This window comes from Martes martes (genome assembly GCF_963455335.1).
Source record: "Martes martes genome assembly, chromosome: 9".
Lineage (NCBI taxonomy): Eukaryota > Metazoa > Chordata > Mammalia > Carnivora > Mustelidae > Martes > Martes martes.
Genome location: NC_137896.1, coordinates 90790484 through 90812276, shown reverse-complemented (window position 1 = coordinate 90812276; position 21793 = coordinate 90790484). Strand labels below are relative to the sequence as shown.

The following is a 21793-nucleotide window of genomic DNA, read 5'->3' as shown; positions in this document are numbered from 1 at the left end:
GCAGGCAGAGAGAGAGAGGGAAGCAGGCCCCCTGCTGAGCAGAGAGCCTGATGTGGGGCTCAATCCCAGGACCTTGAGATCATGACCCGAGCTGAAGGCAGAGGCTTAATCCACTGAGCCACCCAGGTGCCCAGGACTTTTGAATTTTTTTTAAAGGAAATGTTGCCAAACCGATAAGGGGAGGAGGGGGCATTTTAGGTAAAAGGAAAAACATGATCAAATGCATGAAAAGATAAAAGAACTTGGTGTGTTTGGGGAACTAAAAGTAAGCTGGTAATGTTGGAGCACTACGTGTGCCTACATTTCTGTGTATATGTGTATGGGTGTAGACTCGATTAGGAGATGAATTAGGAGCTAAGGTAGGGGTCAGATACTATGGAGGTGGCTGTGTTTTGTGCTAAAAAGTATAATGGGGATTAGTGGAATGGTTGGGCTGTGGAGTGAAGTAATTAGGTTTGTACTTTATGGAGATGACCCTGTTGGTGAGAGGGTGCTAGATTGAGTAGGAAGAAGGCGTTAACAGAAGGATTCGGTGTGCATTGTTGCAAACCTCCCAGAAATGGAATGGTGAGGCTTATGCTATAGAAGTAGTGGGGAATAATAAAAGGGAATGGATCCGAAGTAGCTTTGCGCCACCACATCCTCAGACATTTTCCAGTGACTTCACTCTCTTCCTGGGTCCTGAAGTCCTCACATCTGCAGAATAGTGTCTGAACTCAGAGCGGTGGTTCCAGCTCTTCACCTGCATCACAGAGTCATGACCTTTTAAGAACTCATATGTTTGTTGAAGAAGGCCCAGGGCTCTGTCCCAGAGAAGCAGAGTCCCTCAACAGTAGCGGGCCCCTTTTCAGAGCCCCTGAAGCTCCCGCTCCTCATCCTGCTACTCTTTTTTTTTTTTTTTTAAAGATTTTATTTATTTATTTGACAGACAGAGACCAGAAGTGGACATAGAGGCAGTCAGGGAGAGAGAGGGGGAAGCAGGCTCCTCGCGAGCAGAGAGCCCGATGCGGGGCTCAATCCCAGGACCCTGAGATCACGACCTGAGCCGAAGGCAGAGGCTTCAACCCACTGAGCCACCCAGGCACCCCCATCCTGCTACTCTTGGGCCTCTAGCTGCTCCAAGGACCTTGCCATCATTCCTCTCTTACCTGTGGGTTGGGCTTTCTTTCCTTGCTGTGGTTTTCCCTGAGCCCATTGGAATCCACCAGAATGTGAGTTGTCTTCTCTGTTGTGACCCAGTCCCTTCACTTGCATAATTGCAGCTCCCCAGGCCGTCTTGTGCCGTCCATGTTATTGAGACTGTCCCACCTGAGAACCTGTTTCTTCTCCAAGGACTGGAGCCTTCTGCTTCTTTAGCTTTCCGCATCCTGACATCCATCCACTCACTGTTACTCAGTTCCCCGTCCTCAGCTTAGAGCAGCATTGAATAGGAGTTCTAGGAGTCTTTGCTGCTTCTTCTCGCCTCCATCTCAGCGAGAGCCTCACTGGGTGAACTGGGTAATAACAATGCTGGGTCTGAGCCGCCGCAGCAGCAGCTGGGGAGAGGATGTGCTCCATCAAGCATAGGCTGAGCCGCTTAACACGGAGCTCCCAAGTCCCTATTCTGAACCCTGGTGGGACGGCTGCTGAGCGGCAGGCTGTGTGTGTGTGTGTGTGTGTGTGTGTGTGTGTGTGTGTGTGTGTGTGTGTGTGATTGGCCCATCACGGTTACAGGTGGAGTCATGGAACTGGGGGCAGAGAGTGGGCTCAAGCTCCCAAGTTCCTGTGGGCATTTAAGAACCGGAACCACTTTGGTAGTTCTGGGACAGCCAGCTCTGACCCATTGCCAAAGACACACATTTGGTAACCTGTGGGATGAGGCAAAGTGATCAAAGTACACCAGTGCTGTCAGTGCTGGAGAAATCAGAGCCAGGAAAGGAGTGCGCTGCCGCTTGGGGTGACAGTGAGTGATTGAAGTGAATGATGGGCTGTGCCTAAGAGGCGAGCCAGACAGAATGCAGTAAGAAGGGAAGGTGAGGGGAAGGTGAGGGGAAAGTGTTAAAGGGGAACTGGGGAGGAGATGGGGAAGAGAGAAGGGAAAGTCCGGGAAGAACACAAATGGAAGGAATTGCTCCTTCCTTGAAAGTCAAGAATGGGGCTAGAACAAAAGGGGCAAGCACCCGGATCCCTGGCTGGAAAGGCTGGCTGGCTGGCATTTAGGAGACTGGTTCTTTGTTCTCGAGTCCAGCGTACCTGGAACACGGCCTCAGGAAAGCAGAATGTGTTCTCATCACTCACTTTGTGTTCCCAAACAGAAGAGAAGAGAGGGAGGTGCCGCCTCGATCCGGCTCAAGCATTTCCAGGAGGCTTCCTCTGGATGCCACGTCGAGGCCGCCCTTCTGCCGCCGTAGCCCGGAGCTGCTGATTACCGAGTGCGTGGACATGGCTTTGCTCAGCAACATCCTAGCGGCCTACTCCTTTGTCTCAGGTAGTTGTCCAGTCTTGGCTGGGCCAGGGCTCAGGGCCGAGGCTATCTCCTGGGTGGCCATCAGTGGCCTTGTTCTCAGGAGAGAAATGCTGTGTGGTTGTAGCAGAGGGATTCTGCTGTGCCCAGTTTTGAGATGAAAGATCTTCTGAGAGTTAAACTTGGCATTCTCTAATTTGGCAGTGGGTGGCGGTGTGAGGTGTGGGGGGGGACTCTAAAAACTTTATCTTGCTAAAGATGTTTGGTTTCCTTTGGGCTCAAGTGAGTGAATGAGGTAGCCTGGGGCTGGCTATTGTGTGTTTGTCCTGCATTTGACTCCCTGTGAGAGAGGCTCTTGGAGTATCCTCCCCCTGCTCATTCCCATGAAGTGGTTCTCAGTCCCACCCAGGTGCGCACGCGGGTGCGCACTCCCGTGCATGTGCGTGTGCGTGTGTGTGGTCTGTGTCTGTGGGGCTGTATGAGATGTGTGATAACCTCCTGGGAGACATGAAGACACAAAAACATGTGAGTCTGAGAGAACCTGCTATTTGTCCCTTCCTTAATGCAAAGTTATATATGCTCTTAGGAAGATGGCTTATTGTCTCCTCAAGATCCTTTTTTGAGAACAGATGCTGTTTATATAAGAGGAGCCATTTAAAAATACATAAAAATACCCCTCAATCAAGCTGAAATTAAGAAAATACATGAAAATGCTCAATGGTTTCAATGACCAAACTGATTTTCTGCTGCTTGAATGATTTTTTTTTCAACATTCTTCAAGTTTTATCATTTATTTAAATGATATTCCTCAAACAAAGATTGAGTTTCTGGATACATAGAAAATCAGAGTATAATGCAAATATACATTCAGATGACAGATTGACATATATTTTTAAAAAATGGGTTTAGTTTTTGGGTCCCCACAGTATAAATCCATCTCCTGCAACCTTGATGTCAGGGGCCGGTTTAGGACAAAACTGGGTGGAAATGTGGTGCATATGTGGAAAACCCACATATAATTCTATGATGTCTTTTGGAGCCTACTACTTTTTTTTAAAATAATTTTTTATTTTTTTTATTAATATATAATGTATTATTAGTCCCAGGGGTACAGGTCTGTGAATCGCCAGGTTTACACACTTGCTTGAATGACTTTTACAATTTTTTTTTATAGTTTGCTTTCACTGTGTTTTGTTTTGCCTATTGTCTCAGGATGTTGTATAAAAAGGAAGAGGCTGAGGTTCTGATTAGAATTCCTCTAATCAGAGGACTGACTTTCCTTTCTGGTTCTCTAGCCAGGGTTGATACATAGTGACCTCAGAGTTCAGATATAAAACCTGACATTTCTATTTACAGTGGCAAATCTGAGCCAGGGTTGAGGATAAAGGAAACTAATGGCTTCTTTTTGAGAGAGGATCTTAGATGACATGCAACCTGATTTTAGAAAGGTCTTCTCAGGGGTGGCAAGATGCAGCATGTCGTCTGCATAGATCTCAAGGCCCAGGGTTCACCCTTCCTGGGTCATCAAAGGCCTGGCCATCAGTCAACTCCTCACCTCCCTAGGAAGTCTGGTCTCTGGGGCCTCCTTCCCTGGGCACCACACATCAGAGGAATCTCAGCTTTGCTCCTTTTTCAAGGCTGTACTGGTATCATGTTTCACAAACAATTGAATGATGATCTCTCAACTCTTTAATGAACACATCCCCGAAATGAAGTGGTGGCAGGGAGGGCCTGGAAGTTCCAAAGCCTCCAAGGACACTTGCAAATCAGCTGTTGCAAGAACATATCTGGGTGAGAGCATACAGGCTCCTGGACTTTGGAGTTCTGCTTGGCACAGGAAGTACCTGGCAGTTTTCCATTGCAGCCAGCATGACCCTGAGTTGTGACCATTGAATGTGGTAATTCATTGAATGGCCTGGTGTTTACTGTGTGCCTTGTGATCTTGCTAGGGCTGGAAGAGTGCATGGCCCTGTTCTTCTCCCCCCTCCTCCTCCAACCTTTCTCCTTCCCACCTCATATTCTAGAATTAAATAGTGGTTGGGACACAGGGAGATAATGCTCCTTTTAAATAAATATGGGATGAAATAAAAAGAGAATTCAAGGAAATGGAAATGGAAAATAAAACGGGTTAGATCCAGTAAATAGACTTGCTGGCTGAAAATGAATTCTGAGTGTAATGGGCAACAATCCCTAGCTATAAAGAAAATGAGTTAAGAGAATTTAAAATATGAAGGTGAATATAACAGATAGAAAAATAATTGTTTTAAAAGAAGAAAATATAACAAATGGATTGAAGGCAATAATAAAAAAATATGTTCAAAGAAAATTGTAAAAAATGTCCTGATCTTGTGGCTCGCTCATGTTCTCACTCGGCTGAATCTGGTCTTCAACTACACAGGGGCCCCTGATTCCTCCTCATTTCTTCCAGAGCATCAGTTGCCTCTTATTTTGTCCACGTGGTCCATCATTTCAGCAGCATATTTTTAATAAATGCAGATTAATGCTTTATTATAGAAAATTTAAAACATAAACAAAAGTAGGTAGAAAGCGTAATGAACCCCATGTACTCATCGACCCATCAATAGCCTTTCTCTTCCCTACTCGTTTTATTTTAAAGCAAATATCAGAAATTATATCGTCTTTTTTGTTTGTGTTTTTTTTTTTTTAAGACTTACTTATTTATTTTAGTGCGGAGGGGCCGAGGGAGGGAGAGAGAGAATCTCAAGCAGTCTTCTGGAGTCAGCCGCGTGTTTGCTAGTGCACACAACTCCCCTCTTTGTCCAGTTCCTGATTAAAACAACAGGCAAAACACAACTCTAAGTACATCCCACTTTCTCCCCTTTTGCCCTCTGAGCTGAAGTAACCAAATGCTGCTACAGCTTTGCAGATTGAAGCCATTAGAAATCCATGGCATCAAACCTCAGCTGAGCCTTTCAAGTAGTATTTCAGTCTCTGATTGCCTTTGGAAACATCTCGTTCCCACTCTTCACAATAGCCATTTCAAACCTTGACAATTCTAATAATTTTACATACCTGTTTATCCAAATGTACCCTAAAATTAAATGGCAAGTGCAAACTAAGAGAAAAATGCAGCATTAATGAAGAAGGGTTAACGTTTATAACCTATAAAAAGCTTTTACCAATCAATAAAAGATCGGTGTCCCAAAGAATAGTAGAAGAGGCACAAGAATCAGCAGTTTGCCAAGGAGAAATTACAAATTGCTGATAAAACATACACTGCCCGAGTTCTAGCAATTAAACAAATGCCAAATAAAAGCAATAGTGAGGTTAACATTTTTATTTTATAAATTTTTTTAAGACTTGAGTGCTTATGTATATAATTTCAGTTTTACAGAAAGTGTGAGGAAATGAGTACTTGCACACAGTATTATGGGATTGCAAATTGCTACAACCTCTCTAGAGAGTGATTTGGGAACATCTATCAAAAACCTTAAAAACATGTATACCATTTAGCCAGAAGTTCCACATTTAGGATTTTATCCTGAGGAAATAACTGGGGATATGGACAGAAATTTTACTGTGAGGACAATTGATCTCAGAACTGTTTATATAATAAAAAATCAGAAAAATAGGTGAATATTAATTGAAGTAGAAAGATGTTTATGACGTTTTTCTAAGTGAATAAAACCATATAGCCTAGGCAGTATAGGGCTATTTATGTTTGTATATTCACATGTATATGTAAGTACATTTTACTGCAAATTATATCTGGATGCTGGGATTTTATGAATGTGTCTGTGTATTTTTAAATTTCTTTTGCTTAGTTGTATGTTTAAATATTCTATACTTCATTGATACCACTTTTATAATAAATAATGTTATTTTACTGAAATTTAAAATTTAGAATTAGGGCGCCTGGATGGTTCAGTCGGTTAAGTGTCTGCCTTCTGCTCAGACCATGATCCTGAGGTCCTGGATCAAGCCCTGCATTGGGATCTCTGCTCAGCGGGAAGTCTGCTTCTCCCTCTCTTTTACTCCCCCCCCCACCACCACTTGTTCTCTCAAAGAAATAAGATCTTTAAAAAAATAAAATTTAGAATTATATCCTACATATATTTTACAAATTACCACTCCCTTATTCTTTCCTGACTTCTAGACCTGTATATCTAAATGCCCTGAACGTTACCACTTGTGTGTGCCATAAGCATTTCAGATTCAACCTGGCCTGCAATGGAATATGTCCTTCTCTGTCAGTTGCTCTTTCTCTTACGTACCATGTAGGGCATCACCCATGCCAGAAGTATGAGGTATCGTACTCACTGTGTATATCTAGTTGCTTAGGGTAAGTCCATTTTGCCTCTCAGTGTCTCTCAGATGTATCTGCCTCCCATCTTGCTTCATAGCAAAGATTGTGTTTTGTGGCAAAATGATCTTTCATTTGTGGCAAAAACAGATCTTTCCAAACTGTAGGTCTGATGATTTGATTCTTTTTTCTTTTTTTATTATTTTTTTATTTTTTAAGATTTTATTTATTCATTTGACAGACAGAGATCACAAGTAGGCAGAGAGGCAGGCAGAGCGAGCGAGGAGGAAGCAGGCTCCCTGCTGAGCAGAGAGCCCAATGTGGGGCTCGAACCCAGGACCCTGAGATCATGACCTGAGCCGGAGGCAGAGGCTTTAACCCACTGAGCCACCCAGGCGCCCCATGATTCTTTTTGTTTTTTTTTTAGAATACTTTAGTGGATCCTCATTATCTCTGGGAGGAAATCCAGATACTTTTGTATGGTTTAATAGTTAGGATTGCTTTCAGCTGCAAATAATAGAAAACCTCAACTTGGTGACCTAAACACATAGGAGTTATCTTACCTTCATAACAAGAAGTCTGGAGGTACGTGGTATGTTGGCTCAAAGATGTAGGGACCACCATTTCTGTGATTCTCATGTCCTTTCTGTTATGCTTATCATCTCATGGCTGCAAAGTGGCTGCTGTTGCTCTTGCTCTCATTCAAGATGGTTGAAAAAAGGAAGGACAATCCAGTAGATCTCATACTTCATTGACCAAAACTGTTTTACATGACCATCTAGCTGAAAAAGAAAAAAAAAAAAATGACAAAGCTTGTTCAACCTTTAGACCAGTGCTTTGTAACCAGGGATGATTTTGCCCTATGGGGGATTGCAGGAAGTATCTGGAAAAACCTTTGGTTGTCACAACTGGGGTGGAGGGTGGGGTGCTGCTATTGGCATCTAGTGGTGGAGATACATCCTCCAATGCACAAGAGAACTCCCTACAACAAAGAATTAACTGGTCCAAGAGGTCAGTAGTGCTGAGGTTGGAAAACACACTGTAGAGGCAAGTAAGGGAGAAGAGATGTGGGGATTATGTGGGTTCTCCAATCTGCAGTTTCTTATGGGGCTTCTCAGGGCTTTTAGTGTCTGAACTTGACTTCTTGGTGCTCTTATTTAGTTGTAGAGCTCCCTGATCAAGACCTCACTCCAATTATTTTAAACCACTTGCTGCGTCTTTTCTCATGTCTACTTTTTTTTTTTTCAAGATTTTATTTATTTATTTGACAGACAGAGATCACAAGTAGGCAGAGAGGCAGGCAGAGAGAGAGGAGGAAGCAGGCTCCCCACTGAGCAGGGAGCCCGATGCGGGGCTCGATCCCAGGACCCTGGGACCATGACCTGAGCCGAAGGCAGAGGCTTTAACCCACTGAGCCACCCAGGCACCCTCATCTCTGCCATTTCCTTTTCCAAGTATTCTTCCCTTCGGTCCTGGACTGGCTATTGCCCTCACAGTCTTCGGGGTCTGCCATCCTCTCTCCTCACTCCCCCACCCTGGCTTAGGTGCCACCCATGTACTCCTCACACACATTTTGTTTCCCTGTATCTCAGTACTGGGATTGGAGGGGTTAACATTTCTTGTTCCAACTCTGCGCAGGGAACCCCTTGGGATCATAATATAATAATTTATGATGAGGATAATAATATCATTTATAGTAATAACCTCATAAATAACTTCTAATAGGGTTGTTAGAAAGATTAAATGGAATGATTGCTCTTTTATTTAATATTTTGAATTGATAATACATTCTCCTGGTCACTCTTCCATTTCCTTTCATTTCTTCCTTAAAAGTCACCTTCTCGGTTAGATTCCCTTTGGTCACTCCACCTGCCTGCTTCCCTCCAGCACATATCTGACACTTCGTATTCTCCTTCCTATTTTTACTGTTTTCTTCTCCTTATCACCTTATTGCCATCTAACATACACCTTGTTTTATTTGTTTATCTTGTTTATTTACTGTCTCTTCTAGTAGAATATAAGCTTCCAGGAACACTGAGTTTTTTCTTTCTTTCCTCAGCCTCTAGAATAGTGTCTGGCACCTATTAGGTGCTCAACTAATCAGTGAATTAACATGGCTCAGTGATCAAACAATATAAAAGGATATATAGTAAGAAGTCATAGAGCTGCCCCCTCCATCCAGTCCCCACGTTTGAGCCATCATCAGGCCTTTCTGCATCCTTCCAGAGTTCTTTGTGCACAGGTAAGAAAGATGAACATCTAATCTCACCCTCACCCCCTTTTAATCACAGCTAGCATTTTGTACTTTGTACTCTTTTGTACTTTGCTTTCTTCACTGAAAACATAATCATAAAGATGTGTTATAGATGGTATTCAGTGTATAGAGGGCTTCCTCCTTTTAGATGACTATATACTATTCCTTTGTACAGATGAACCATAATTTAACCAGTCCTCTGTTGGCCGGAGGTAGTGGTTCAGATCTTTTCCAACAGGGCAACAGAGTTGCAATAAATCCTGTGGGCATACATACATGTTCATGTGCATTTGCAGAGTAAGTTCCCAAAAGTGAAACTATTGGATCAAAGAGTGTATATATTGTGAGTTAAGGTCAATATCACCAAAGTGCCACTTAAGGAGTTTTACCCATTTACTCTTTTTAAGATGCATCAGAAGGTCCTGCAACACTATTTTCAAACTGTTGGATTTTTGACAATCTGGTAAATGAAAAATAACATCTAAATGCCATTTAATTTCTGTTCCTCTAAGTCATAGGTCAGCAAATGTTTTCTGTAAAGGGTCAGATAATAAATGTTTTTGGCTTTGTGAGCCATACAGTCTCTGTTCTATTGAACTCCTGTGCTGTTAGCATGAAAGAAGACACAGACAGAGCGTATATGAATGGGCGCAGCTGTGTGCCAACAACAAAACACATAGTGGTCAGGTTTGGCCCCTGAGCCATAGTGTGCCAAGTCCTGCTTTGGGTGAGCAGCTTTTCATACATTGAAGGGCCATTTGTATTTCTTTTTCTGTGAACTGTCCATATCTTTTGTCCATTTTCCTTATTGGTTGTTGGTCTTTTTTCTTAATGCTCTTTCTAGGTGTTCTTTATATACTAACCCTTTATCTCTGTGGCATATTTCAAATATTTTTCATAATTTTGGCAAATGCCAAGAACTGTAACTTTGTTTACAGTAATTTTTCCAGTGCAGATATGCTGGGGGATCTTTTTTTTTTTTCCATTTAACCAATATTCCTTTTTTTAAAAATTTAAATTCAATTAGCCAACATAGAGTACATCATTAATTTCAGATGCAGTGTTCAATAATTCATAAGTTGCATATAACACCCAGTGCTAATCACGTCATGTGCTCTCCTTAATGCCCATCACCCAATATTCTTTGAATGTATAACAGTAAGTACAGCGGTGTGAACTATGTAGTAGTCAGCTAGAATTTGAATCACTTTTCCTATGAGATTGGCTTGAGAGAGGTGGTCTCTTAGCAGCGAGGGAGCCTAACCCAGCATAACTCTATTGATAGTCACAAATTTGGGGTTTGGAGAAAGTACTGTAGTTTCTGTTTCATGTTATTCCCCTTTATACTGGTAATCCTGTGAGAGTTGAGAACTTTTGTGTTTTTAGCCCCAAAGGCTCTGTAGACTAACAGTAAATTTCTGTGGAATAAAGAAACCATTTATTGACCTATCATATTAGAACAAATTTTAGCAGTTGAACTATACTCTCCTGGAGAGGGTTTGATATGAGTAGTACTTTCACATGCAGCTGATGGCAAGAAAGTATAATGTATGACTTTTGAAAAGCCACTGGCAATGTGTTTCAAGAGGTATAAAAATATGTATGCCCTCTAACACAAAGATTCCTTTTCTGAGAATGCAGTACAAGGCAACATATGAAACAAACGAGCAGAAAAGGAAGTAGCATTATACACAAAAGTACTGACTCTGCATTCGTCCAAACCCATACAATGTGCAACACCTAGAGTGAACCCTAATGTAAACTATGGATGTTGTGTGATTATGATGTGTCAGTATAGTTTCCTGAGTTATAACAAATGTGTTGCTCTGGTAGGGGATGTTAATAAGGAGAGAGGCTATGGGTATGTGGGGGTGAGGGTTATGGGGAATCTCTGTACTTCCCTCTTAATATTGTTGTGAACCTAAGACTGCTTTTAAACATAGTCTTTTTTTTTTTTTTTAAGATTTTATTTATTTATTTGACAGAGAGAGAGAGAGATCGCAAGTAGGCAGAGCAGCAGGCAGAAGGAGAGGGGGAAGCAGGCTCCCTGCTGAGCAGAGAACCTAATGCAGGGCTCAATCCCAGGATCCTGAGACCATGACCTGAGCTGAAGGCAGAGGCTTAACACACTGGGCAACCCAGGCGCCCCATGCTTTCAAACATAGTCTTACAAACAAACAAAAAAGGTATGCAGATGAAAACATAAAGTGCAACCAAGTAAATATAAATAAATATGTACATATTTATATGATAGGAAGAAAGAACAGAGGAAAATTCACTTCACTACACTACACAGTGTATAGTTATATTCAGGTTGTGGGCTTAAGGTGATTTTATAAATTTTTTTCATCCCTTACTCTTTTATATCTTATATCTTACTCTTTTGTATCATTACACACATACACACACACATTTATATGTATACACACATATATACACATATATACATCTATATACATACTTATCCATATATGATACGTTTATTAACTGGACTTTTAGAAATTGTGTATTCATGATTTAATTCAGTAAATATTTGTGAGATACACACAATGAGCAAGGCAATGTGCTGGATGTTCTGGAAATCCAAAGTGAATCAGGTGGATTTTGCCCTCAAATTTCTCACTGTTGTAGGGGGAAGATAGTCATTACATAACTAATTATCATGCAACTACATAAAGTGCTGCCTAGATCAGAGGGGCTAATTAATCATATTCTTCCTCCCTTCTAGACTCAAGGAACCAGAAAAGCGTTAGAATGGGGTATCAAGTGCAGCACTGGTTACACCAGAGCAGAGAATGTTCAGGGCCTTCTACATAGCTCCCCTCAGTCCTAGGGTCATAGGACCATAGATCTTTCCTGCTGTAGATGAAGGAAGGTGAGCAGGGTGGTTTAGGATGATGGGTAAGGTAAAGGGAGCCCTCTTTTGGGGGTGCTTATGGCGTGGGCAGGTGGTAAGGGAAGATGAAAGAGGCGGAAGCAAAAGAGTATACTCCAGAGCCAGCCTAGTGGGGGAGCGATGCTCCCACACCCCCTCTTCCCAAGGAAGAACAAGCCAGGGGTGGAAGAAGGAGGGCAGCTTTCTCCAGCATTTCAGAGAGGACAGAAGTGTTAGTGGGGGTTTTTGCTTCTTTATGGGGAGGGGCAGAATCCCATAAAGAGGAATCCTAACAATGCTTTAAGAGTTCAGAGATGAGATTATGCTGAATGCTCCCTGATTCTACAATAGCCCCAGTACTCTCTTTAAAACCCATTTGCAAAACATTTTTCTCTCCAATCCAGAGATTGCAAGTTTGGGGCTCCTGGGTGGCTCACTGGGTTAAGCGTCTGCCTTTAGCTCAGGTCATGATCCCAGGGTCCTGGGATGGAGTCCCAAGTCAGGTTCCCTGCTCAGTGGGGAGTCTGCTTCTGCCTCTCCTTCTGCCTCTGCCTTGCCCCTCTGCTCTTGCTCTCTCTTAAAATAAAATAAATCAAATAAATAAATACAATCTTTATAAAAAGGTGGGGATTGTAAGCTTTGAGGCGAAGAGTCTAGGCAGGGGAACCAGTTACACATGCACGGAGACCAGCTGATCTGGCCTAGACTGATGCTGATCTTCTATAGAGTCTGCTGGGCATGGTCTGACCTCCCAGGGTGCAAATGAAATTAGCTCAGGACCTCCACATAGAGCCTCTTCCTGCCCATGAAAACAATGACCCTGCAGGAAGCTAGATACAGCAATACATTTATTTTTATTTACTGAGGGAAAACAACTGACAATAGCCCTCCCCACTCTACTTCCTGGGCAATTAACAGCTGTCTGGATCTGGCCAAGACCAGGGTGGATCATTGGCCAAAAGGAAGTGACCTGGAGCAGAGACTAGAAAAAACAACCATGATAGAGCTACAGTTTCGATTTTTACAGAAGCATGATGAAGAAAAACAAAATAAATTATATCAGCTGTGAAAATCAGCCCTGAGTCATCTCCTCAGGAACCAGTGAGGCCCAGTCAACTCCCTTGCCCTCTCTCATTGCTTTTACTGGGCTTTTCTGGGGATCCTTGTCTGAAAGCTGTAGGCAAACGAGTATGTTTTCTGGTTGGAGTAGCAGGATGGGATGCGCTAGTTAAGCTAGAGGGAGAATAGTGATTCCTGTTATAAAGTTCAGTAACCATCTTCAAAGTTAACCTATATAATAGGGGGGTGGTGAGGGCAGGGTGCAGAAAACATGGAGACACACTCACAGGGAAGAAAGGGTGGGATGAGAAGAGAACGAAGTGAAGATGAGGAAAACAGATTAGGTGGATGGAGGGGTGGATGCAAGGGAGGCAGAGAACGTGGAAGGAAGGAAGAAAGGGAGAAAGGGAGGAAGGAAGAAAAAAAATAAAGTTATCTTTTATTGAATGCCTATCTTTGCCAAGATCTTGGATAATCTCTTTGTGCTGGTCGTCTGTAATACCTTTAACCTTTGCCACAGTTCAGCAGGGTAGATAAGTAGTGTTTAAAAGATGACTGAGATGAGGCTTCAAATTAATGCTGGTCTGCCCAGTGGTTTTCCATCCTGGTGAAAGCATGGATTGGGTTATCCTTTGGGGAAAGCCTTCTCAGATTCACATATCTGAACTTTAGCTTTTCCACTCACCTTTGTGTTTCTGGAGATCCCTCTTCAGGCTTCTTTAGAAACTCTTCCTTTTAGTATGGGAATGGGTGGGTCTTCTTCCCTGCCGGGCTGTTAAGTTCCTCAAGGCAAGAGCTCCCTCAATCCTCTTCCTTTGCTGGATATCAACTAGACAGAATTCAGTTTTACTCTCCTCCGCTGCTTGCTTGCTTGCTTATTTATTTATTTATTTATTTATATCAAGCAATCAATTAATTTTTATTGAGATATAATTGGCATATAACATTGTGTAGATTTAAGGTGACAAGGTGTTGACTTGAAACATTTATATATTGCAGTATGATTACCATCGTAACATTAATTACTTTCACATCACCTAATTTTCTTTTCATGGTGAGAACAATTAAGATCTAATGTCTTAGCAACTTGAAAGTCTATAATACAATATTGTTTTCTATATTTAGTAGGCTGTGCATTAAACCTCCAGGACTTATTTATCTACTGGTTGCAAATTTGTAGCCTTAAACAACACATATCCAATTCTCTCTCTCTCCAGCCTTTATTAACCATCACTATACCCTGTTTTTAGGAGAAGGTCTTTTTTAGATCCCATGTGTTAGTGATATCATACAGTATTTGTCTTACTTTGACTTAATCTCAATTAGCATAATGTGCTTAAGGTCATAACACATTTTCTTTATCCATTCATCTGTTAATGGACACTTAGGTTGTTTCCATGTCTTGGTTATTGTGAATAATGCTGCTGTGAATACGGGAGTGCAGCTATCTCTTAAAGACAGTGATTTCATCTACCTATGTTTCCTTGATGATCTTAATAGATGAAAGAAAAGCATTTGACAAAATACAACAACCTTTCATGATTAAATTCCTCATCAAATTGGGTATAAAAGGAGCATATACCTCAATATAATAAAGGCCATATATGACAAACCACAGCTAACATCATGCTCATTAGTAGAACATTGAAAGCTTCTCAACTTCATACAAAAGCTCCACACTTTTATTCCCCTCTTTAGTTCTGATGTCACCATTTACCTCTTTTTATACATTGTGTTCACTAACAGATTGTAACAGTTACTGTTACTTTTATTACTATTTTCCTTTAACCTTTATACTATAGTTTAGTGGTTAACATACCGTTCTATTACACATTTAGAGTTTTCTAAATCTGACTGCATACTTAACTACAGTGTACACTTTAGAGTTGTACACTTTCAGATGTTTTCATGCCACTAATTAGCATCTTTACACTTCAGGTTGATGAACTCTTTTCAGCATTTCTTGTAAGGGAGGATACTTTCAGCTTTTGTTTCATGGAGAAAGTCTTTATTTCTCCTTCGTATCTGAAGAATAACTGCCATATAGAGTGTTCCTGGCTGGTAATTTTTTCTTTTCACTTTTCTTTTCACATTTTCACTATGTCATTCTACTCTCTCTTGGCCTGTAGGGTTTCTGCTGAGAAATCCACTGATAGCCTAGTGGGGGCTCCTTTATAAGTTACATTTTTTTTTTTTCTCTAGATGCATTTAGGATTCTTTTTCTTTGATTGTTGATGGTTTCATTATAATGTGGCTTTGAGGTCTTTTTGCATTGTGGTAGCAGGGTGATCTATTAGCTTTGTCAACTTTGATGTCAAAGTCTCTCCTCGGTTTGGGGATGTTCTCTGCTATTATATGTTAAACAAACTTTCTGGACCCTTCCTCCTCTCTTCTCCTTCTGGAACCCTGATTATGCTAGTATTTGTACATTTGACTGAATCCCACTGCACTGGGTTATTTGAAAAGCACTCTCTTCTAGGTCACTTATTTTGTCTTCCATTTGTCCTACTCTGCTGCAGATTCTCTCTGTTGCATTTTTCATTTCAGTCATTGAATTCTTCAGCTCTAGAATTCTGTCTGGTTCTTTTTTATGGTTTCTATCTCATTGCTAAATTTCTCATTTTGTCCGTGTATTTTTTTTCCTGATTTCATTGAATTGTCTCCTGTGTTTCTTTGTAGCTCATTGTTTCTTCAAAACAGTTACTTTGAATTCTTTATCTGCTAGATCATAAGATTTCATGTCTTTGAAATTTTTATTCAAGGATTTTCTTTTGATGATGACACTTTTTCTTTTTTTTATATCAGAATTTTTAAAATTAACATATAATGTATTATTTGCCTCAGGGGTACAGGTCTGTGAATCGTCAGGGTTACACACTTCACAGCACTCACCATAGCACATACCCTCCCCAATGTCCATAACCCAGACACCCTCTCCATACCCACCTCCCCCAGGCAACCCTCAGTTTGTTTTGTGAGATTAAGAGTCTCTTATGGTTTGTCTCCCTCCCAATCCCATCTTGCTTCATTTTTTCCTTCTCTACCCCTCAAGGCCCCATTTTGCCTCTCCACTTCCTCATATCAGGGAGATCATATGATAGTTGTCTTTCTCTGATTGACTTATTTCACTCAGCATAATACCCTCTAGTTCCATCCACATCATTGCAAATGGCAAGATTTCATTTATTTTGATGGCTGCATAGTATTCCATTGTATACATATACCACATCTTCTTTATCCATTCATCTGTTGATGGACATCTAGGTTCTTTCCATAGTTTGGCTATTGTGGGCATTGTTGCTATGAACAGTTGGGTGCATGTACCCCTTCGGATCACTACATTTGTATCTTTAGGGTAAATATCCTTTGGTGTGATTGCTGGGTTGTAGGGCAGCTCTATTTTCAACTTTTTGAGGAACCTCCATGCTGTTTTCCAGAGTGGCTGCACCAGCTTGCATTCCCACCAAGAGTGTAGGAGGGTTCCCCTTTCTCCGCATCCTCACCAGCATCTGTCGTTTCCTGACTTGTTAATTTTAGCCATTCTGACTGGCATGAGGTGGTATCTCATTGTGGTTTTGATTTGCATTTCCCTGATGCTGAGTGATGTTGAGCACTTTCATGTGTCTGTTGGCCATCTGGATGTCTTCTTTGCAGAAATGTCTGCTCATGGATGACACATTTTCTTAATTCTTCATGTTCCTTGTAATTTTGTGTTGCTGCTTTGCTTTTGAAGTAAAAGATACCTCCCTAACTCTTCACTAGTTGCTTTCGGATGGGGTATATTGTTTGTTGGTCCTATTGTATATGGGGTTCTCTCAGACCTTTTTATACACCTGCTCCACATTTCTTGCTCCCTCTTGTGGCAGAATTCTTAAGCTTTTATGTCTTCTCTGGATCTTGCTGCTCACCTGGCTGGCTCCTGGAAACCTCTCTTTTGTTTTTCCAGAAGGTGGTGCTACAGTTCAAGTTTGTGGTTTCTCTCTTACCCACAGAGCCAGGTCTATTTTTCTGATAGCATTCCAGTTTACCGGACTTTGGAGGCCAATCTTGGACTTGGAGTAAGGGAAGTGAGGGAAGGTATGGGTTTAGCACTTGGGGTATTAAGGATGTCTGCCTGGTAGGAAGATCCTTGGCTGAGGTTCTCCCAGAGGCTTGTGGGACTTTCTCCAGACATCCTGAGCTCAGTCAGCACCAACCATGTCCCTTTATAATCCTTTGATATTTTTATTTATCACTTTCCCAATTTCTTCCCTCCCCTCAGTCATGGAGGTCCCGCTTTAGTACTCTGTGTGTTGCTGGAGGGAAATGGGTTTCCCATGCAGCATCCAGCAGAGCTAGGGTAGCCAGGCACTCACATACTGCTCTCCTTTCCCCCCACAGAGTGGTGCCATGGGGTAGTTTAGTTCTGTGCTATGTCAATTTGGCGGGGAGGGACACTGCTGGAAAAGTTCCTTCAAACTTGTTTTGTTTGTTTGTTTCCTTCAGTGATGTGCTGGAATTCTGTTCCATCCATGGGTATTTGCCCAGGTCAACACGTATCAAGATTTTCCCCAAACACAGCTGGGAAGGATCAGGGTTGTGGTTGCTAGTTTCACAGTCCTAACTGAAGTCTGTCTGCGGTCTGTCTATTACTGGATGACCTGGTAGGCGGTTGGGCGAGACTCCTCCTGGGCTTCTTGGCTTATGCTTTTGGATCAGAAGACTCCCACAGAGACACTTTTTTTTTGGTAGATGGATGCTTAATTAGCTGTTAAAAAAAAGGGACACCAAAAGTTGGGATATCTTACACCACCATGATATTGGTGTCACCCCACTTTCACCACATTTACATTGTTTGTTGACTACCAATATCTGCTATTAGTGTCTTCTATTTTCTTCTCACCTCTCCTCTTTGTACCTATAATTTATGTCTATTGTATTCATATCACTGTCATTTTGGTAGGAGTTTCAGAAGGAAGGAGGTATCATAAACACATGCATTCAATATGCTGTGTTTAGACAGATAGAACCTTTTTGGGGTACAATTTAGAAGGCATAAAACTTCAAAATGCCTATGCCCTTTGATGCAGTTGCCCTATTTCTAGATAACTAATCTGAGGAAATAATTCTACATGTATATAAAAGAGATGTGTACAAGGATACAGTCATCTTGATGTTAGCATTGCTCATCATATTGAAAAATTATAAACTATTTATGTGATAGTAATAAGGAAATAGTTAAATAAACTTTGATATGTCTATACTACAGAAGACTATGCAACAGTCAAAAAGAGTGCTGTTGGCATATCTGGAAATCTTTCTAAGAAATATTCTTACATTTTAAAAAAGGTTATTATATATGATCCCACTTATATTCTTTAAAAACCCACAAAACAATATATGTTTTGAGTCATACTAACCAGTGAATAGAGATCATGGAAAACTAATTTGCTGAAAAACTAATTTGAGTCCTGTCAGATTGACCATGCCCTGGGACCCACGGCCAGGCATGCCCCTATGTTCTTATACTTATCCACAAAGGGAAGGCTGTTCACCCAAAGGCTCTCGTCCTCTTGAGCACATCAGACAGGAATCATCACTGGGCCCATGAAGCATACTGCACATTAACAGAATGATTATTTTCTTTTCTTACCAAAGAAAACCGCAGATTTCTCCCCCACAAAGTCGCCAGATGAGGCCATCACAAAATACCGACACTGGTTTTCCATCTGTGATCGTTTAAGTTATCAATTGCTGCACAGCAGATTACCTCAAAACTTAGTGACTCAAAACAACACACATTTCTTATCTTGTTTGTGTGGCTCAGGCCAGGCCTGCACCAGGAGGGCATGCTTCCCTTCCAAACTCATGCACATGGCTGTTGGCATGGTCCAGTTCTTTGCAGGCAGTTAGCCAGAGGCTACTCTTTGTCCCTTGCCATGTGGGCCCCTCTGTAGAACAGCTCAGAACATGGCAGCTGGCCTCATCAGAGCAAGGGAGTGAGAAAAGCCAGAGAGAACGCATAAGCAAGTTGAAAGTCGGTCTTATGTAAACTAATCTTAGACTCATCCATCAATTTTGTCATATTCTGTTTTTTAGAAATAGATCATGGGGTCCAGCCCACTAGGTCCAGCCCTCAAAGGAAGGGCTTGGGTAAGAGTCAGAATACTAAGAGGTGGGGGACATCTCAGGCCCTAACTACATGTGTTGACTCGGGCCTGTGATGGTATAGTTACAATAAAGGAGGCATTGATCCTTGATTTTACCTATAAATTTTTTGCCCCCCCCCCCAAAGAAAAGCTGCGTACATCTGTGATTAAAAGGTTCTTTAGGGGTTGCAGGAGCAAGTTCAGAAGCCAAGGATCTTTCCCTATAGGCAAAAATAGGTTTTAAACACATACACACCTCCTAAGCAAATGACATCTAAGGACAGTTTAGCTGTCATTTGCTTAGGAGGTGTGTATGTGTTTAAAACCTATTTTTGCCTATAGGGAAAGATCCTTGGCTTCTGAATTGCTTGTACTACATTGTACTACTGACTTGCTTATACTACATCCTAAATAATACTTTTCTTTCTTTTATCTTTTCATTCTGAAATTATTTCAAATTTAAAGTTGCAAGAATATAGGAAAATAATTCCATACGCCCTATACCATTTGTTGATAATTGTGTTTTGAATCCATTATATAGTTTGTCACATGGGAAGAAAATATTTGTAACCATCCGAGCTTTGAGGGGTGATGAGAGGTGTGCAAGGCCGCCGGGAGCCCTGGTTGCTCTCCGCATCTAGAGTCGTCATCTCTCAAATGCCTCTTCTTCTCCTCCTGCAGAAAATCCCGAGCGAGCAGCTCTGTACTTTGTCTCGGGCGTGTGCATCGGGCTGGTGCTCACCCTGGCTGCTTTGGTGATGAGGATCTCTTGCCACACGGACTGCCGGCAGCGTCCCCGGAAGAAGTTCCTGCAGGACCGAGAGAGCAGCAGCGACAGCAGCGACAGCGAGGATGGCAGCTCGGACACGGCGTCTGACATCTCGGTCAGGAGGCACCGCCGCTTTGAAAGGACTTTGAACAAGAACGTGTTCACCTCGGCGGAGGAGCTGGAGCGCGCGCAGCGCCTGGAGGAGCGGGAGCGCATCATCAGGGAGATCTGGATGAACGGCCAGCCCGAGGTTCCGGGGACCAGGAGCTTGAACCGCTACTATTAGTGGTGGGAGCCGAAGCCCGCGCGCTGCAGGAAGCCGCCAGCAAGGGCCAGGGTCCGCAGGGAGGGTGGGCACAGAGCTGAACGCAGTTCTGCTGAAGTCCTGGGGGCAGAGATAAGCAGGACATGCCCGTTTTCTAGCCAGGAGACCTGAGCTTTCCTTTTCGACTAAATTAATGGAGAAGTAGAAAAACCAAGTCAGTTTATCAACCTTTCCAGGTCGTGGAATGGTGCTGAAAAACCCTCTCCAGAAATGTGGATGGAGATTAGAGAAACGGGACTGTGGTTTCTCTTGATTTCTGAGGATCTCAGAAGTTTCTGCAGACTTCATTGCTATGTGTTATTCCTTTACAAAAGGAAGATTATCATGGCATGAAGGCTAGGAAAAGCAGGGTGAACTTAACCCAGTAAATGCAATTTTTAAAATGACCCCATGCTATGGAGGTGGTACTCATCCAGATAGCATGATTTATGATTATTATTTAAGGCTGATTTTTAAATCTGGTGTTGCAATGGCAACCTTGTCCATTTTAACTGGCACCTCAGGGATTAAAATCCTATTTTTTAGTATAGTTCCCACCTCATTCGTGAAAATGGGTAGAATTAATGTATTATGGGAGATGTGTCAGTGTGCTAGAAAATATCAATAACCTCAAAGGATGAAGGGTTTTATTTTAAATAGTTTATAAAATATATATTAACGTGCATATTTGAAGATGCTGCATAAGAATAGGAGCTGTGTTTTCCCCCATTTGGAGAGAAGAAATTTTGTTATGACTCTAGATGATGATGATTTTAAACATTTTGTTAAGAAAAAAAAAAAAAAAAAACAAGCAAGTTTGGATTTCCAAGAAAAGAATGGGAATGGGAGATGAGGAATAAAGCCAAAATTAGGATGAGATTAAAAAAATAAATAAATGTTACATAAAATCTTTTTTTTGTTTCATGTCCATTTCTGTGTTATACTTACTTTAAGTGGCAGCCCTTTTTCATAGGTGGCTATGGTCTTTTGCCAGGCCCTTTCAACAACTGGAGAACTGGGAGAAATGGAAAAACTGGAGAATAAAGAAATGCCCCTGTGTGACTAACGAGGGGACTTTCATTTGCTGTGTGTTGTGTGTTATAGTTACAGTGTGGCTGAGTGGTTGTTAAGCATGGGATAGAGGTGCCCAAGGCTAGAAATAAGATGGTGGCCTCTTTTTGACTTACTTCACTAAGCATAATCTCCTTCAGTGGAAGTCAATTAGCATATGGTTTCCCTTATTTGTGGAACAGAAGGAATAGCATGGAGGACATTAGGAGAACGGAAAAATGAAGGGGGAGAAGTAGGAGTGGGAGAAAAACTGTAAGAGACTATGGACTCCGGGAGACTAATAGAGGGTTTTAGAAGGGAGGGGAGGGGGTATTAAGCCTGGTGATGGGTATTAAGGAGAGTATGGATTGCATGGAGCACTGGGTATTATATGCAAACAATGAGTCATGAAACACTACATCGTATGGTGACTAACATAACACAATTAAAAATAAACAATAAATGTGACAAACTTAAATAAATGATGATCACCTCTTATGGAGAAGGGAGGTCAGTACGGAAAAAAGAGAGCGCGGCTGAACCACTTAGAAATGGGTTACAGAGAAGGAAGCGGCATCCTCCAGCTCCCTTCTCTTGACATGCAGTGGGTTCCTTATTCAGCCTGTCTGGATGCTCCTGAGCCTTCT

The 21793-nt window shown here is 41.9% G+C and overlaps 1 protein-coding gene across 8 annotated transcripts in view; it reads left to right on the top strand.

The window, feature by feature from the left end:
- Positions 1 to 21004, top strand: part of EVA1A (eva-1 homolog A, regulator of programmed cell death) — a 60943-nt gene extending 39939 nt beyond the window's left edge. For 3 of the 8 annotated variants that reach the window (XM_080812783.1, XM_080812781.1, XM_080812785.1), the window contains 2 exons: positions 2295 to 2467; positions 19705 to 21004. In XM_080812783.1, coding sequence (XP_080668909.1) covers positions 2422 to 2467; positions 19705 to 20078 — 420 coding nt within the window. In that variant the 5' untranslated portion in view covers positions 2295 to 2421 and the 3' untranslated portion in view covers positions 20079 to 21004. Of the gene's footprint in view, positions 1 to 1847; positions 2035 to 2294; positions 2468 to 19704 lie in introns of those variants that run through there. The other 5 variants (XM_080812786.1, XM_080812779.1, XM_080812782.1 and 2 more) reach the window with 5 other exon arrangements.
- Positions 21005 to 21793: the final 789 nt, after the last annotated feature.